General features: G+C 49.1%; 1 protein-coding gene across 4 annotated transcripts in view; it reads left to right on the top strand.

Annotated features, from left to right (window-relative positions):
- The window catches only part of LOC140407924 (cation channel sperm-associated auxiliary subunit beta-like), a 64,384-nt gene that overhangs the window by 34,381 nt on the left and 16,367 nt on the right, over positions 1–13,636 (top strand). For all 4 annotated transcript variants that reach the window (XM_072495118.1, XM_072495117.1, XM_072495116.1 and 1 more), the window contains one exon: positions 4,838–4,979. In XM_072495118.1, coding sequence (XP_072351219.1) covers positions 4,838–4,979 — 142 coding nt within the window. The remainder of the gene's footprint in view (positions 1–4,837; positions 4,980–13,636) is intronic.

Raw genomic sequence — 13,636 nt, 5'->3', positions numbered from 1 at the left:
AGGCGACCACATCTCGCGGCAGGGTGTGCAGCCAGACGCCGATAAGGTCTTGGCGATCAGCGCCATGAAGACCCCGGAGGACAAGAAGGTGGTCCTCCGCTTCCTCGGGATGGTCAACTTCCTCGGGAAATTCATTCCCAATATGGCATCCCACACCACGGCCCTCCACCATCTCGTCAAGAAGTCGACGGAATTCCAGTGGCTGCCCACGCATGAAGAGGAATGGCGTGAGCTGAAAGCAAAGCTCACCACAGCCCCGGTTCTAGCATTCTTCGACCCAACCAAGGAAACCAAGCTATCGACTGATGCAAGCCAGGTCGGCATTGGGGCGATGCTCCTTCAGCGAGATGACTCCTCATCCTGGGCTCCAGTGGCGTATGCCTCCAGGGCCATGACGCCCACTGAGCAACGGTACACTCAGATTGAGAAGTAGTGTCTGGGCCTCCTGACAGGGATAGTCAAGTTTCATGATTACGTTTACGGCCTGCCAAAATTCAAGGCAGAAACGGACCACAGGCCTCTAGTCCATATAATCCAGAAGGATTTAAATGACATGACACCTCGGTTACAGCGAATTCTTCTTCAGCTACGCCGCTACGACTTCGAACTTGTCTACACGCCAGGCAAAGAGCTGATCGTTGCAGATGCCCTATCCAGGTCCATTACCACACCGTGTGAACAAAGTGACTTCATCTGCCACATAGAAGCGCAAGTGCAGTTGTGTGCCACCAACCTTCCAGTCTCTGACGAACGGGAGGTCCAAATTCGTGAGGAGACGGCCAAGGATCCTCTGCTGCAGCGTGTGATGCAGCACCTTACCAATGGCTGGCAGAAGGGACAATGTCCCCAGTTCTATATCGTAAAAGACGACCTGACGGTGGTGGAGGGAATCCTTCTGAAACTCGACAGGATCGTAATTCCTCAGAGCATGCAGGCTATGGTGCTGGGCCAACTCCATTAGGGTCACCTTGGGGTCGGGAAATGCAGACGCAGAGCTCAGGAGGCAGTCTATTGGCCGGGTATCAGCCAGGACATTGCCGACACAGTCCTCAACTGCCCTACCTGTCAGAAGTTTCAACCAACTCAACCCAAGGAAACGTTGTAACAGCACGAGATCGTGACCTCTCCGTGGTCCAAAGTAGGTGTAGACCTTTTCCACACCAAGGGGCGTGACTACATACTCCTGGTCGACTACTTCTCCAGTTACCCAGAAGTGGTGAAACTGTCCGACCCCACAGCGAAGGCGGTAATCAAAGCTTGCAAATCCAGGCATGGGATTCCACTCACGGTAATGAGCGACAACGGTCATAGATAGATTATCATAGAATTTACAGAAGGAGGCCATTCGGCCCATCGAGTCTGCACCGGCTCTTGGAAAGAGCACCCTACCCAAGGTCAACACCTCCACCCTATCCCCATAACCCAGTAACCCCACCCAACACTAAGGGCAATATTGGACACTAAAGGCAATTTATCATGGCCAATCCACCTAACCTGCATATCTTTGGGCTGTGGGAGTAAACCGGAGCACCCGGAGGAAACCCACGCACACATGGGGAGGATGTGCAGACTCCGCACAGACAGTGACCCAAGCCGGAATCGAACCTGGGACCCTGGAGCTGTGAAGCAATTGTGCTATCCACAATGCTACCGTGCTGCCCTTGCTTTTACAGCCAGGAGTGGTCTGATTTTGCACAGTCCTACAACTTCCGTCACGTAACCTCCAGTCCCCACTACCCGCAGTCAAACGGGAAGGCCGAGAAAGGGGTCCATATTGTAAAGCGGTTGCTGTGCAAAGCTGCAGACTCAGGCTCCGATTTCAACCTGGCAGTGCTGGCATACCGGGCAACCCCACTGCCCACTGGGTTGTCTCCAGCGCAGATGTTCATGAATCGCACTCTGAGGACCACAGTTCCAGCCATCCATGTTCCAGACCTTGACCACCTCACGGTCTTACAGAAAATGCAGCAGTCACGGGCCCAACAGAAGGCCACATACGATGCTCATGCCACGGATCTACCTGAGCTGGCCCCAACTGATCATGTTCGTGTCCAGTTGCCTGAGGGTGGCTGGTCAGCCACAGCTGTTGTGATCAAACAAGTGGCCCCAAGATCGTTCCTTGTCCGCATGGCTGATGGCTCCCTGCTACGGCGCAACAGACGGGCACTGCGAAGAGTTCCACGCCCGATACCTGACCGAAGTGCCCCGCCGCCCACGATGCTTCCTCTGGACGTACCCTACCACGAGGCCACCGATCTACCAGCAATCCTGCCGGCCCATGCGACCACCGCGATGGCAGCGATCCCGCCTATCCACGTGCAGGCGGCTCCTGATCCACCTCTGCGGCGATCAACAAGAATTCGTCACCCACCACAAAGACTGAATCTGTAGACTGAACTTTTGTACATTTTGTGACTTCGTCGATTTAACCTCTGTAAATATTGTTTCGTTTGCCATGTATCTGCACCATTGACACCTTCCTATGTATATATGTTTATTTAGACACCTTTTGTATATAGTCAGGCATACATATATATATATATATATATATACACACGTACACCTTAGTATTTATTTATCTAAAAAAAGGGGGGGAAGATGTCATAATAGCCACTCATGTATATAATGAGATGCAGACGGGCAGTGATTGACACACAGGATGACCAGTAAGCACACAACACAGTGCAGCCAATCACCAGACAGGACACTACCACTATGAAGCCAGAGGGCACTAGGGACTCTCGGGACCCAGCCACTGTGACAGTCAGATTCCACGAGCTAGCAAGTGCAAACACCATGCGGTAGCTAGTAAGTCTAGTCAGGCTACTACAAGGTCTCCAGTCAGTTCAGTATAGTGTCGACCCACAGCTGAATATGTATATCAGTTCTATCGTTGAATAAAACAGTTGGATCTTCCCCAGTGTTAGACGTCTGTTTCTAGCTTCCGTGCATCAAGTGCAGTCCACATCGAACCTACCTGCCTAACCTACTGAGGGAATGATGCTCAGTGGAAGGCACTGTATTTTGGATATAAGATTACATTGAGGCCCTCACAGTGGATGTAAAATACCCCATGACACTATTTTGAGAAGTGCAAATTGGCTGCTACATTTAATTATTTTTATTCTTTCATTGACTCTGACTATTTCTGGCAAGCATTTGTTACCCATACAAAATTGCCCCTGAGAAGGTGATGCGGAACTGCCTTCTTGAACTGCTGCAGTCCATCTGGTGTAAGTTCGCCCACATGCGGGGAGGAAGTGAGTTCACATTCATGGAAAACAAATCAACTTAACACTGGACACCAGTTGGTTTCCAGATTCACTGTGGTGGATCCCAGCAGAAGATCACGTTGGAAATTCATGCTGGCATAAAGCCAACTTTTGGACTCCTGCCGAATTCTAACCCCCCCTCCCCCACCCCATTCCATCTCCCCGAGAACGCCATTGAACCCGCTGGCGGGACATGAAAAAATTCCACCCCATTTTCTGCCCACGTCACAGGTACCTGTCATAGATAAGATTGCATGGTGTATCTATTCACAAATATTTGAAGACAATCTCGTCATGTGAACAATTGTAGTTTATACATTGCATAATTTACATATTGAGGATTAAACTACATGTTCCCCTCAAAACATTTCACAAACTTCCTGTTTATATTTTAAAGTCTATGGCTCCACAATACAAAGAAGTTCAACTGTTACTGCTTTAATTCCTTGAACCCTTATCTTTGCTTTGCTATATGAAGATTTAAAGTCCCCCAAATTATCACAATGCCTTTGTTTCAAATTCCAATTTTTTTGCTGAATGCTATGTCCGATGGTACAACTACAATTTGGAAGCCTATAAAATATATTCCACTGAAGGGAAATAACAAACTAACTGTTAGCAAGACTCCATGGACAAGTAAAAACATAAATGAATAATTGAAGGTGAAGAACGAGACAAACGTTAAGTACATAGATAGCAGAGAAGTGCATAATATAAGAGAACAGGAGAGAAGTTTAAAAAACTTAGAAAGGCAAAGCGGAACAATGAAGTTAAGTTATCAAGGAGAATAAAATAAAATGGTCAAATATTTTACAGAACATCAACTAAAAAAAAACCTGGGATATGAACTGAGCCATTAAGACTTTGGCAGGATAATACCACAGGTAACAAAAGAAAGATGGCAGAAATATTAAATATTTATTTCACTTCATATTTACCAGGCAAATACTTCAAATTTCAAAGGCCGAGGCTCCTCCCTCACTACATGCTGGATCCCCGTATCTGCCTGGCTCACAGTCACACCTTCCTGTCCCTGAACATTGACCAACTCTAAAGTTTCTCTTAACTTCAGCCATGTAACTGCCTTCTATAACAAAGTGCCCCAGTAACTTTCACCTGCAAAGTAATGTTGCACAATGTCTGCAGCTTGAGCTCTAGCTCAGCAACTCCGATCTGAAGTTGCTCGAACTAAGGAAGATTTACTGCACTCTGGTTGTCCAGGGTTGCAATTAGGGCACGCCATCATCTCTCTCTGACCTTATTTATTTATTTTGTTAGTTAATGAGTTATTAATTTAGCAAAGTAAAGTAAAGCAAGTTATAGCTTCCTAACTTGGAGACAAAAGAAGAACACTCACCAACTACTGGGGGTAAAACAAAAAGAGTTAAAAAGCTGAACCTCATTCCCATAGAAACTTAAGTATACAAGCATTATTTTGTTTGGTAATACACTATTTTTCTTGCACAATTGCACTACCATTGTTTGTCAATGGAGCACACACAACAACGTATTATGATAATGTTAGTGTGGCATTCCAACTAATATCACATTGTCTATTCCTGTAGGTTTACCGGGTTACCTATCCAGTCAATGATTTTCTTCTCAAACTTTACCTGAAGAAATCAAACCAAGACCTTCAGCAATTGAGCGCTCCTTACTTTGTTTTAATCTCTGAACTTAACAACAGGACTAACTGGGTGGCGACTAGTAAGTGAAGTACATGCAGAAGGAGTGCAAATCTTATATATTCCTGCTATTATTCCATTTAACAGCAACTATTTTAATGTATTTCTGTTTAATGTTTGTGCACCTTAACCTTCATTTCAAAGCGCAACTGTCTTGACCTCCCCATTTTTTGTTTGGAACCTGCCGAATGGTCTTCTGTCTTGTGAAGAATGGTATGACAAGAATAAAAGATGTGCAATGGATATCAGTGAAGGGAATGATTTGCTGCTTGCGGAATTGCTTTGTGCTGAAGCTGTTGGCGAATGATGAGTTCAGAATTCATATGCCAGATGATTCCATTGCCTCAGATTAGCTGAGAGTGCCTTAATGAGTCCTTCCTGGGCATCCCTGGCAACTAAATGATCAACCACAGCATCATCCGAGATCTGTCTGGACACCTGGATCGCATCTCCAGCATCCCAACAGTTTGCTAAATTCTATCTTTTGTGCTAATATACCTTTCCTGGACATCAACTTGAGTGTCCCGACTGGTATCACCAGACTTATTCTTAGAAGGTAATTGTAGTTTCCAAGCAGTCATCTCCTGACTCTGCTTGGAGGTCTGTGGGAGACATGATTATGCAGGATGAATGTATCATGGCACTCCTTGGATACAGAAACATCGAAAACTTATGACCCAGAAGGTCATTCAGCCTATTGTTTCTATGCCAGCTGAAAAAGAGCAATCCAGCCTAATCCCACTTTCCAGCTCTTGGTCCATGCTCTACAGGTGACAGTACTTTGAGTCAATACTCCCACCATCCTCTGGGCCCACCAGTAAATATTTCTCAACTCCTCTCTAATCCTTCTGACAATTACTTGAAAACTATCCCCTGGTTATTGACTCCAAATGTCAAAGTGACCTCCCGGAAGGAGCTGGAGGTGAATAAAGTCAGAGCTGTAGTGACCTTGACCACTGTTGGCAAACCGTGAGCAACTGGTCCATTTGAAAGGCGACAGATGTCAATGACTGGCAGGAAGCTCTGTGCCACCTGACTCTTAACTACCCTCTGAAATGTTCATTTCAAGGACAATTATGGATGGACAACAAATGTTGGCTTTTTCAGAAATGCATACATCCCATGAAAGAATAAAGCATAAGACCCCTGTTTTAATGATACTTGCTTGAATTATTGCTGAATTCAGCAAGATCAATAGGAGCATACATTTTCCGTCAATAGGAGGAAGAAGCCTGCTGCTATAATCAAGAAGACATGATTAAAGTTGATTGAAGAGCAACAGAAGCATTGCTCCCCAGTCTCAGATACAGGGCTTGATGACCTAACCAGATCAGAAAAAGTGAATGTATTTGCTTATTCATCTGCATGCTGTGGTGCAAACCATAATATCGTCACTCTGTCATGCAAGTTTACTCCATGAGATCACTCCTCACAATTGAACTTGCAATGCATTACCTCGCTTCCCATGTATCTATCCACTGCTGCTATGCACCCCAATCCTTGTGCAATGTGATGCATTTGTCTGATTTTCACCCTCAATGAATGCACTGCGTTCATAATAATAATCGCTTATTGTCACGAGTAGGCTTCAATGAAGTTACTGTGAAAAGCCCCTAGTCGCCACATTCTAGCACCTGTTCGGGGAGGCTGGTACGGGAATTGAACCCGCGCTGTTGGTATTGTTCTGTATTACAAGCCAGCGATTTAGCCCACTGTGCTAAACCAGCTCCTACATGATCTTTCTTCACTCGCAGATCTGGGGCGAAATTCTCCGGAAACGGCGCGATGTCCGCCGACTGGCGCCCAAAACGGCGCCAATCAGACGTGCATCGCGCCTCCCCAAAGGTGCGGAATGCTCCGCATCTTTGGGGGCCGAGCCCCAACATTGAGGGGCTAGGCCGACGCCGGAGGGATTTCCGCCCCGCCAGCTGGCGGAAACGGCCTTTGTTGCCCCGCCAGCTGGCGCGGAAATGACATCTCCAGGCGGCGCATGCGCGGGAGCGTCCGCGGCCGCTGACAGTTTCCCACGCATGCGCAGTGGAGGGAGTCTCTTCCACCTCCGCCATGGTGGAGACCGTGGCAGAGGCGGAAGGGAAAGAGTGCCCCCACGGCACAGGCCCGCCCACGGATCGGTGGGCCCTGATCGCGGGCCAGGCCACCGTGGGGGCACCCCCCGGGGTCAGATCGCCCCGCGCCCCCCCCAGGACCCCGGAGCCTGCCCACGCTGCCTTGTCCCGCCGGTAAGGTAGGTGATTTAATTTACGCTGGCGGGACAGGCAATTTATCGGCGCGACTTCGGCCCATCCGGGCCGGAGAATCGAGCGGGAGGGGGCCCGCCAACCGGCACGGCGCGATTCCCGCCCCCGCCGAATATCCGGTGACGGAGACTTCAGCAACCAGCGGGGGCGGGATTCACGCCAACCCCCGGCGATTCTCCGACCCGGCGGGGGGGGGTCGGAGAATGTCGCCCCTGGTTTCTTGTCTCTTACAGAAGAAACCTCAAAATGCAAAAGAAAAGCAAAGAGCTGGCAGGAGCCCATGAGAAATTGGGCAGTTAACAGGTGTAGAAGAAGGTGCTATGGAGATAAGTAATACAGGTGCATCCCTCTTATCAGAGAGCGAGAGACCAGGAGCTATCAGGTGGTGGGTGATAGAATGAAAACTACCCCTGACATGTAGGCTGACTATATCCAATCCATAACTGAACTCTGAGATGACTAGGAATGATGATTGTCGAGATTGTCACTTGGTTCCAACTGACACGTATCCCTGTTTGTGGTCTTCAATGTCCTTCAGACATAGGCAAAAGTCCTGAAACAAACTAGGAGCTGTCTCCATGTTTGCTGCTATGCTGGCTTTGTCCAACATTAGACTCACTCTGAGTGTGGGTTAGGTGCACTCTTACATCACTGTGTGAACAGTACTATACTCAGTCCCACATTAATCCTGTATGTACCAAATCTTTATACTGCGGTGAGCATGTGGTCCTACAGACACAATCTGTTCTGTGCCTTTCTCTCTTGGAGCCTCTTGGACATTTGACCCCAAATGTCATGCTAACATCAATAAAAATCAGGTTTTGAGAGAAACCTTCAAAAACCCTTGAAAAAGAAGGCAACAAACTGACATTGTCTCTAGTCTTCTGTGTTGCACACTGGGGAAAGGTGTTGCTAACTTTTCAGTTAGTTCAATTGCTCTGTTTTATTACCTTTGCTCTCGAGTCGCCAGGTATCTTTATGATACCGCCACAAGGTTCAAGTCCAAGTAATGATCAATAACTCAATACACCGATTAGTAAGATTCAAATCAAAGCACATTTATTATACACAGTAATCGCTACTCATGCACAAATTCTACGTCTAAGCTACTTCTACAACTAACAGGTCTATACTTAACTTCGGACTGGCCCACCAGGTCAGGGGAACAAATGGCCTTTCGTTCGGGTTTTGACTCTGCGGGATTCGAAGTTGGTACGGATTGGTAGCTAGGAGCGCCTATCTCGTAGTGAGCGTTGAATTAAGACTTACGGTCTTTCGGCGGTCACTGCACCGGTCACGGTCAAGGTTGGTTCGCGTTGCTGGGTGACCCGGGCAGGAAGAAGAGAGCGAGTTGAACTTGGGGGCTTAATCTTATAGTCCCCAGGGGCTTTCCCGCCTTTCGGGGCGGACCCTGTACCTGGTTCTAGGTGATTGGACTTTGTTCCAATCGCTTGGTTCGATTTCTCCAATACTGGAGCGGTTCCCTGATCGATGGGCGGTCTTGAGGTGTCCGTTAACCTCTTTTGTGTTGGCTCTTGCTGGCGCCGGGGAGTCTGGCTTTGCTTTGTTTATCCCAAATGTTTCAATTGCACCCGGGGATTTCGCATTAGTATGTAGATGGCTGCTACATTATTATGCTGATGGTCGCTGGTATCGATGCTGTCTGGGCTTTTGCAGAGTTTTAATACACAGCAAACCTGCACCTGCTGGTTTCTGCCTGTGTTGGCTGAATTTCCCTTCAGCCTTTGCCGTTCGCCATTTTAAATCGGGAGTTGGCCAACTTAGGTGGCTACACACCCTCCTTGTGATCCTAGCGAGAAGCATGAAGGATCACATAACTGCGTTGTCTTCATTCCCTGACCCGGTGAGCACTTCTTTCATGGCCTCTACACTGACCATAACTATGCAAAAACGTTTTAACTGACAATTCTAAGGGTCGCTATGTCAAACAGGGACATGCATTACAGAACAAGAAAATGGGAATGTCTAACTATCCTTAATACACTACACTCACTTAAACATTTCATCACTCTAACTTCCTCAACCATACAAACAAACTCATAGCAGTTTATACACATTTTTCCTGGCTTGGCAGTCAAGCTCATGAACATTTCTTTATTTATAACAAAAACGCAAACAAATGCTCTTTATTATAGATCGGGGGGTCGGGGGTCTGGTCGTATCCGAAAATAGGGGATCTGATCCTATATACCGGGGTGCGAGCGCGGTAGGCTCTCCTTCTCCATTTTCTCAGACGCATAGTCTGCACGATGCAGCAGAGTATCACCGATACCAATAGGGATTCTATCAAGTAGGACAGGGAGTACCAGGTTATAAACCTGTCACACCAAGATGGTGTGGTGTCGCTGGTGACTGGGCTCTGGGTACTGTGGGGAAGTGAATCATTAACGGCTGGGGGGCTTGAGGTCATGGGATTCACATTCGCGCGCAACCAAATGTCCATTATAACGATGAACCACACGGAGGATGTCCTCATGGTTCTTCTTCTTTCACTTCTCTTCTCTTCTCTTCTCCTGTCCTGGAGCTTCTGGAGTTCTGTGGAAACAAGCATAGTGTCTGTTACTATCTTGGTTTAACATCTCGTATGATAGCCTGTCTGTCCTTTAGTGCCAATTACTCCCTTTATAATTGGTCACTATGTGTGACGCCCTCATTTTTTTTTTCAAAAAACGAATTTCAGGACAAGACACACTTACAAATAATGAACCAGTGCGAGCCGTCTCGCAGACTGTGCGATTTACCATTAAAATGTTTGAGGATGTAAAAAGCATATGGTTGGCAACCTAAGGGTTACCTGAAACAAATCAAAATCTTTTGAACTAAAACTTTCCAAAATGAGGTGCGTATGGGCCGCGACGGGTAAGAGTTGGATGGAGTCCCCGGGTAGGACGGCGACCAATGCCGTGTGTGCCCTACCCGAGCATAGCTGACCAGAGGGGGGTTCCCTGGCAGGGCGGGTCCCAATGCCGTTTCTCCACTGCCTGAGCAACCAACAAAAACGGGCAAGAAATGTAGTCATCGTGGGGGGTTGCCGTATTGGTTCTACCTTCGAACCAGAAGGGCAGTTACGAACGGGCATCTGTCAACAGACGAGTTCCTCTGAACAGGCGTCTGGGACAGTAGCAAGTCTCTGTGGGCAAGTCCTCAGAGGTTTCAGCCGAAAAGGCGTGGGGTCGTGAAAAAAAAAATTCCGGTCTAACATACAACATGTAACAAAACACTACAAACAACATAAAACATGCTGCAGGTTCCATCAGAAAGGACACCGTTTTCTCCCAAGCGGTTCCTTTTAAAACATCATCTGGACACCTCAGTTATTGGTTGCGAACAGGGTCGCAAAGGGGTTCTCGTTTTGGGAGTCAGACTCAAGGTCGTCATCTTCTCCCGGATGCCAAACCTTCGAATGTATCAGGGCTGATAGGGCTGCTTGGTATGATTTTGGATCGCTCTCGTCATTCCGGGCGGGTCTGCACGAATTATCGCTGTGCCAATAGGGGGTGTCTAGTTGTGTGGGGACGGAATCGGGGTCGTCATGGTAGGTCGATGGTCGGTGGTGGGGTTTGTGTAGGAAAGTGATCGTGAAGGGATCACTCGAATCGTGGTCAGATTCGCTGGGTGTGGGTCCTGTTGCATGGGGATAATAGGGAGGCGTATTGTGGCTATCTTCCGAGTCACAGTCACTGTCTCTGCTGCTGCAGTCTGTGGGCGTTCCGGGGCGGAGTGTATATTTCGGGGGTGGAGTCGAGGTTGAGTCCGTGGCTGGGCCGGACGTGTTGGGGGATGGTAGGGTTACGTTGGCTGTGGGCGGGGTGTGGTGTGTTGCGTCGAGCATGACGTGGTGTGCGTGGTTAGACTGTGTTCCATATGCCTTCAGCTGGTTGATATGGAACCACGCAGTCTTTCCATTGGGGTACTTTATTTTGTAGACGGAAGGGCTTACTTTGTCCGCAATGGAGTACGGACCCGAGTACTTTGGTGACAGGAATGTGCTGGGCTTGGATACGGAGAGCATGACTTGCTGTCCTACACTGAACTCAGTCGCATGCACTGTCTTGTCGAAACAGGCCTTGCTCTGTTTCTTTCTTGTGCCCAATTTCACTGCGGCTGCTAGCTGAGCCGTTTTAACATTATCCACTAATTGTTTGACTGCGTTCTCGTGTGTGAGGGCCGTCACTTCGGGGCTGGTCAAGTCTAAACCTAGTAAAAATTCTGTGCCTTTCATGGGGCGTCCGATCATGAGAGTGTGTGGGGTGTAACCTGTGGAAGTTGAAACTGTATTGCGCAAAAACATCAGCGCAAAAGGGAGGACTGAGTCCCAAGTGGTGTTGTTTTGCTGGACCATTTTTCTGAGGGTGGATTTTAGGGTCCGATTCATGCGCTCCACGATACCACTCGACTGTGGGTGGTATGCAATGTGGAATTTTTGGGTAATGCCAAATATCGTGAGGACGTTCTTCATGACGCGTCCCGTAAAATGGGAACCTTGGTCGGATTCAATGCTGCGGGGGAGTCCCCATCTTGTAAAGATGTGGTGGGTTAAAATCTTGGCTGTGGTCTTTGCCGTGTTAGTTCTGGATGGGAATGCTTCCACCCATTTCGTAAACGTGTCTATCACCACGAGTACATATTTATAATCATTCCTGCAAGGGGGCAATGGTCCTATAAAATCAATCTGGAGGTTAGTCCAGGGGCCATTAACGGGGCGGGTGTGACTAAGCGCAGCCTTTTTGGCATATCTGTCTGGATTATTCTGGGCACAGATAAGACAATTCTCGATGTAGTGATTTACATCTGTAGCGCACAAAGACTCCATGAGACGAAAAGAGTGAAGTCGATGAGGCTTTATTAAGCGTGTCTGTTCCCCAGCAGCCCGATAGTAAACTGGCCTGCGGGGGAAGGCACCGGCTTCTTATACTTCGCCTTCAGGGCGGAGTATGAGGTCAACGGCCAACCAGGACCCGGGATCTGTCAGCCAATGATATTAGGGCTTCCAGTCCCACATGACCCCCAATACATACTACCACATTCACCCCTTGTCAAAAATGAACCCGGCGGGGTGATGCTTCGTATGGTGGTAAGGGTTTACAGGGCTGGTCCTGGGAGGATAGAACAGTTACATGGTAATACAGTATTGGACAGTATCGTCCTGTTACAACTATTTACAGAGGGTATAGGAAAAACAAAATGTTCATTGAACAGTCCATCTTTGTTTTACATCGACGCCACGAGTCGGTCGGGCGGTCTGGTCGTCCGTGTCGATCGCCTCGGCCCCCACGGTGGTGGTGGTGCTTGTACCAGCGTTGTCGCCTCCGGGAGCCGCACGGTTTCAGCTGTCGGTGCAAAGGGGAGGGGGACTGATCCTCCTGGGAAGGGGGCGGTCGCGGGGTGCGGCGGTGGCAGGAAGGGGGGCGGTTGGGTTGATGGTGTCGGGGGGGTGTGCGTGGTGCCGGCGGGCGCCAGATCCCGCAGGGAGACCGTGTCCTGTCGGCCGTCGGGGTACTCCACGTAGGCGTACTGGGGGTTTGCGTGGAGGAGGTGAACCCTTTCGACCAACGGGTCCGCCTTATGTGCCCGCGCATGCTTTCAGAGCAGGATGGGTCCTGGGGCCGCCAGCCAGGTTGGCAGCGACGTTCCAGAGGAGGACCTCCTAGGGAAGACAAGGAGACGCTCGTGTGGCGTTTGATTAGTGTTTGTACATAATAACGACCGGATGGAATGGAGAGCGTCCGGGAGGACCTCCTGCCACCGTGAAACTGGGAGATCCCTGGACCGTAGGGCCAGTAGGACGGCCTTCCAGACCGTGCCGTTCTCCCTTTCTACTTGCCCGTTCCCCCGGGGGTTGTAGCTGGTCGTCCTGCTTGAGGCTATGCCCTTGCTGAGCAGGAACTGGCGCAGCTCGTCACTCATGAAAGAGGACCCCCTGTCGCTGTGGACGTATGCGGGGCAACCGAACAGTGTGAATATGGTGTTCAGGGCTTTAATGACTGTGGCCGCGGTCATGTCGGAGCAGGGAATGGCAAAAGGGAAGCGGGAGTATTCGTCCACTACATTAAGGAAATATGCGTTGCGGTCGGTGGAGGGGAGGGGCCCTTTGAAATCGAGACTGAGGCGTTCAAAGGGGAGGGAAGCCTTAATCAGGTGCGCTCCATCTGGCCTGAAAAAATGCGGCTTGCATTCCGCGCAGATGTGGCAGTCCCTTGTGACTGGACGGACCTCTTCGAAAGAGTATGGGAGATTGCGGGACTTGATGAAGTGGTAAAACCGAGTGACCCCCGGGTGGCAGAGGTCCTCGTGGAGGGTTTGGAGGCGATTAATTTGTGCGTTGGCACATGTGCCGCGGGATAGGGCATCGGACGGCTCGTTCAGCTTTCCGGGCCGGTACAAGATCTCATAGTTAAAG

Source organism: Scyliorhinus torazame, chromosome 2, assembly GCF_047496885.1.
Source record: "Scyliorhinus torazame isolate Kashiwa2021f chromosome 2, sScyTor2.1, whole genome shotgun sequence".
Taxonomy (NCBI): domain Eukaryota; kingdom Metazoa; phylum Chordata; class Chondrichthyes; order Carcharhiniformes; family Scyliorhinidae; genus Scyliorhinus; species Scyliorhinus torazame.
The sequence above is the reverse complement of the archived record's forward strand: the minus strand, read 5'-3'. Positions and strand labels throughout refer to the sequence as shown.